This window comes from Hipposideros armiger, unplaced genomic scaffold (assembly GCF_001890085.2).
Source record: "Hipposideros armiger isolate ML-2016 unplaced genomic scaffold, ASM189008v1 scaffold_609, whole genome shotgun sequence".
Taxonomy (NCBI): domain Eukaryota; kingdom Metazoa; phylum Chordata; class Mammalia; order Chiroptera; family Hipposideridae; genus Hipposideros; species Hipposideros armiger.
The window spans coordinates 592,883-598,032 of NW_017731959.1; the positions used below are offsets into that span (position 1 = coordinate 592,883).

A 5,150-nucleotide genomic window follows, 5' to 3' on the forward strand; every position below is an offset into this window, starting at 1 on the left:
TCAAGGAACAGTAGGGGGCCAGTGTACCGAAGGAAAGAGAGAAAAGGGTTTCGAGGACCAGTGTAAAAAGTTGGATTCCATTCTAGATGCCAGTGGTGGCCTTGAACAATAGTGCACAGGTTGCAGACGGCACGCGCCTCGACTGGGATGGGCCTTCGTGCCAACGCCTCTGTGACGTCACTGAGCACTGTGACGGACGGCAGGAAACTCTGGCCCCATTTCTTAGTAACATCTCTGCGGGTCCCGGGGCAGCTAGGGCACGAAACTGTAGACACCATGTCGAAAAGCGACGACATCATTGTCACCAATGTCACCGTTGTCCAGCTGCGAAAACCATGTCCCGGTGAGGGGGGCGCCGGAACTCCCCCAGGGAGGGAAAGGGAGAGCGATCAAGGAGTCGCCGGGTCGGATCCCCCTTCCGCGAGCGTCGGCGAGGGAGGGGACAGGAAGCGCGGGCGGTGCCGCCGCTGGTCAGCGCGGGTTCTTCCATCCTGAGCCGCTTCCCTCCAGCCCCACCCCTGTCGGTCCCCTGGGTTTGCTGGCAAAGTCGTTTCTATGGCCATGGTGGTGGGGACGGGAACCCCCGCCCTGAGCGTGCGCTGTGCGCCGCTCGCTTGCGGTGGAAGGGTAAAAGCAGGGGCCGGGTTTATGCGGGGGCATCTCTGAGCACAGCCGCGGGTGGTTGAGCGGCTTGGCGAGCTGGGTTTCACATCACTTTGATGCTCCTGTGGATCAGTGCAGAAGGGCCGTTTGGGGTTGATGGGCTTTGACTGCAAGAGGCGGGGACACTTGCAACCCGCCAGGGCCGTGCCAAGCGCCTTACTAGCGTTTGCTCATTGAAGCCTCACAACCACCCGGTGAGGCCAGTATGTTTACTGTCCCTATTTCACGGGGCGCACACCACTTCCCTAGGTCTCTCCCACCGGAATAGTAGAGTTGGGACTTGGAATCCCTGCTTGTAGCCCTACCTCACCCATCCGGAGGTGCACCCACACTCCAACCAGACGAACCCAGATCTTCGAACCCAAGTCTTCGGGAGGACAATCCCCATTCCCTCGCGCCCACCTCACTGAACGCGGGCGAGGGCAACCGGGAAGCTCCGCCCCTCTGTGGGGAGGGTGCCCGGGGTGGGGTGTGGCTTCAGGACCCTAGGGACCCTGCAAGATGCAGCAGCAGACAGGGTAAGGGCTATGAACCCCCTCCCTGCTCGACCCTAGCCCTGTGGCCTCGGGCCTCGGTTTCCCCTCTGTAAAGTGGACTTAGAGCGCATGCCTCACAGGATTCTGTGAGCTGATTCACGTGGAGCTCAACACAGCACCTAGCCCATGGTGGAACCCAGGAAATGGGAGCGTCATTTTAATAGGTTGAGAGCGCTCCTGTGCCTGTTTCACCTACCAGGTGATGCTTCATTGCCGAAGCTCCTCCGGGCTAGTCCTTCCTAGTGCAGCAGCTTTTCTCCGCCCCTATACACCACCCCTAGAGTGGAGGAGAGGAGAGAGGAAAGCTGGGGAAGTTGGGAGAGGATCACCTGAGTTTTCTTTTAAAAGGTCACCAAGTGGGCTCAGAGCCCCACTCTTAAGCCAGATAGACGAATCTCCCCCTTTTGTGATACCAGAAACCAAACCCCAAGGAATGCAAACACCCTAAGGTCACCAATAACCATGGGATCTCTGCCACCAATAAACACTAATACTTTTATGAACTTGTGCTGCTACTGTGAACACCCACACTCCAGCCTCAGGCCACAAGGTCTGTGACAGCCCAGAGAGGCCAGGGAGACAACAGGACAGCTGGCCCCTGGCTCCTAGCCCCACCACGTCCCTGGTGCTTTTGATTCTGGTGCCAAACGCAATTTCCACCTTCAACCTCCAGCCAGCCTCTCCCCAACCCCTTCACTCTCCCTTTCCACATGAATACTTACTATTAGACTTCTTCCCCTCTATTAAAATCAGCACCTACTGGGCCTGGAGATCTCAGAGTCCTCACAGAAGCCTCAGGTGGAGGGTCAGATGTGATGACAGGAAACAGACCAGAGAGGTTCCTTAACTTGCCTACGGCTACACGGCTGGCAGGTGGCCGAGCCAGGGCTGACATCCAGGTCTGATCCCCAGAATGAAACCTTCTGCCAGGCAGGCCCCTTGACTGCTGTCTCCACATCTCCCCTCTCCTCAAGCCCTCGTCTGCAGCTCAGGTAACACACCTCCAAGCACAAGAGTTTTAAAATGCAGTACGGGACTGCAAATGTGTGGAGAGGCGGAAGCAGATAAGGTTTCCATTTGTTTTATATGTTATGATGCAACTATTATTTCCTAAACTTCTCTGAGGATAAGGATCACCTGGAATGCTTGTTAGAAACAGGATCCTTGGGCCTCAGTGCAGACCTATTGAGTCAGATTTCCCTCAGGAAGGCCTCCATTGATGTTTATCAGAACAGCTTGGGGACCACTGGGCTACATCAATTATCAGACAATTCAGGAAACGATTTTTGAAATACTAATGTATGTGGAATGTTCCCAGACTCTTGTGATAAGCACTACATACGTTACTTCATTTAATCCTCATAGTGACCCTCTGAGTGTTATCATCTCCATTTTACAGAAGGAAACTGAGGCACAGAGAATATCAACCCAAGCAATTGTTAAAAATACACAGTACCCACTGAATTAGAATCTCCAGGGAAGGGGTCCTGGCATTGATATTTTAAAGCAAGCCCACCCCTTGCTCATTCTGTGGATTAGGTAGGTTTGGGAAACATTGGGCTAGACTGGTAGCCACTAGGGGCCAGAAGCCAGCAACAGGTTCTGGGTGGCAGAGATGGTTCATTCTCTCACTGTGACAGTGCAATTCATTGTCGCCCCCACTCCCCCCCACAGTAACAATAATCAGAGCATCACTCCCGCAAAAGATCAAGGTTGACGCAAAGCCAGAGCCCAAGCCCCAGCCCAAGCCTGAGCCCCAGCTCCAGTGTGAGCCCAAGCCTCAGCCTGAGCCACAGCCTATCAAGGAGAAAGTTCCATCTCCTCCACGTACTCCACCTCCTCCACCTAAGGTTCGGAAACTGACTGTTGGCATCAATGGGTGAGTAGGTCCTGGCCTCTGAGCCCTCCCTGAAGCCTTAGAGTCCAGCCAGTCACCACATTGCTCACCATCAGTGCTTTCATTTTTTCCACCCTCGAGAAACAGGGAAAATGTAGGGCTCACATTCTGGTGGGAAGACAATAAAATAAGGAACACAACAGTTGGGGGATGTGTGTTATGAACAGTACGGAGTATAGTTAAGACTGGAAAGGGCAGTGTTAGCTGAGGTGTCAAGTAAGGCCTCAGGGAGGTGACACTGGAGGCCTGAGTGACAGCTATGCAACAAGCAATGGCTCTGGGGCAGAGGTGACAGGTCAGTGTGCCAAGGACAGGCAGGAAGTCAGTGTGGCTGTTGTGAAGCAAGCAGGGGAAAAGAGGAGGGAGTCTGGTGGAAAGCGGGCAGGGACCTGGTAGGCCATGGTAAGGAGTTTGGATCTGGTTTTACTGATAATTGTGGAGGTTTCAGGGCCAAGAGACATAATCGGACCTGAAATTCTACAAGATCCATCCAGCTATGTGGTTAGGAACAGGGTAGAGGACAGATGGGTGAGAAAGCAGGACAATCAGTTAAGAGGCTGACGAGGTCATCTGGGCGAGATGATAGTGGCCCACACAGGGCTGGTTGCCCTGTTCCCCCAGTTCCCTTGGGGGGCCTCCTGTGACCCTCTTTTCTCCCATCCCCTCCTCTGCCTGCTGGCTGAGGATTCTGAGGACAACCCTACAACCATTGTCCCCGAACAGATTTGGACGCATCGGTCGCCTGGTGCTGCGTGCCTGCATGCAGAAGGGTGTGCAAGTGGTGGCAGTGAATGATCCATTCATCGATGCAGAATACATGGTGAGCATCAGGCAGAGGGTAGGATTGGGGTAAGGAGGGGGTTCAGGGGAGCTCTCTGGAAGGCTCCCAGCTGCAATGTGGAACCTTCACCAAGGCAAAGACTCCTTAGATGCTCACTCCCCCACCCTTGTCACCCCAAGACTAGGAGCCATTCTTTCTCTCGCAGGCATACATGTTTAAGTATGACTCCACCCATGGCCAATACCAGGGGACTGTGGAATACAAGAGTGGACGGCTGATCGTGGATAACCAGGAAATCTGTGTCTTCCAGTGGTAAGGGCTGCTGTCGGATGCACACCTGTAGCACACTAATGGAGGGGCTCTAGAGATGACGAGGATGGGATTCAAGCCTCTCGTACAGGGTTCATAACCCCCCAGATTGGGTGTGTGAATGCCTCTGGGTACTGGTTTAGAGAAGGGATCTCAGAGAAGCCCCTGACCCCTAGAACAGTTAAGAAGCACTAATCTAGAAAGATGCCCCACTGTACCCAAGAATACTTTTTATTTAACACACAGTTGCATATTTTCTCACAGGCATATCAGCTCAACATGTCAAAAACTCAACTCTTCATTCTCCTTCAACCCCCAAACTTATTCATCTCCCTTCTCAGGAAATGGCATCGCCATCTAGCCAACAGCTTCCACTCAGTTCCTACACAGCAGCCACAGAGGCCTTTTTGAAACATCATCTGGTGACTCTCCCTCTTAAACTTCCAATGGCCTCCCATCAGCACAAAATTCCAGCTCCTGATGGGGTTCCACAAGCACCCCGCCCCTCAGCCTTCCCATGTCGCCTCAGCCCCACTGGTCATCCACCTTAGGCCCCTGATCCAGCTCCTCTTATACTTGGGCAAGGAATCCTTTGCAGTTCCCATTTCATATAGTTCTCACTAGATTAATTTTCCTCCTTCACTTAAAGGTATGTTTAGAATCTGTAAGTTGAAGGCAATAACATTAGATGTTTAATATGGTTCAAATACAAACATTTTCAAGATATCAAAAAAAAACCTAAAAATTTATAAGATGTGAAACAGTAAACCTACTTTATCTTTCTAACGCAAATTAGCCACTGCTGGGCCCGTGGCCGCCTGATGTTACACTGGTGCTTGCATGCTCACAAGCCTTCCCAGCACTCTGCCCAGCAGGTCCACTTTCAGCACTTTCAGCCCCTCTCCTTTTATTCGGGGTGGGGGGGGGTCGGGGGGGGAGGAAGGCAGGGACTGGAGCATCAATG

General features: G+C 53.0%; 1 protein-coding gene and 1 long non-coding RNA gene across 2 annotated transcripts in view; one reads left to right on the forward strand and one right to left on the reverse strand.

Moving 5' to 3' along the window:
• The first annotated feature begins 144 nt into the window (after positions 1-144).
• The window catches only part of GAPDHS (glyceraldehyde-3-phosphate dehydrogenase, spermatogenic), a 9,931-nt gene continuing 4,925 nt past the window's right edge, over positions 145-5,150 (forward strand). Inside the window, exons 1-4 of the mRNA XM_019624951.1 lie at positions 145-343; positions 2,928-3,078; positions 3,820-3,916; positions 4,083-4,189. Of these exons, the coding sequence (XP_019480496.1) occupies positions 148-343; positions 2,928-3,078; positions 3,820-3,916; positions 4,083-4,189 (551 nt within the window). The 5' untranslated portion in view covers positions 145-147. The remainder of the gene's footprint in view (positions 344-2,927; positions 3,079-3,819; positions 3,917-4,082; positions 4,190-5,150) is intronic.
• The window catches only part of LOC109372075 (uncharacterized), a 9,722-nt gene continuing 4,909 nt past the window's right edge, over positions 338-5,150 (reverse strand). The window contains exons 3-4 of the long non-coding RNA XR_002121986.1: positions 1,396-1,476; positions 338-725 (exon numbers count right to left, since the gene is read on the reverse strand). This is a non-coding gene — a long non-coding RNA (uncharacterized LOC109372075). The remainder of the gene's footprint in view (positions 726-1,395; positions 1,477-5,150) is intronic.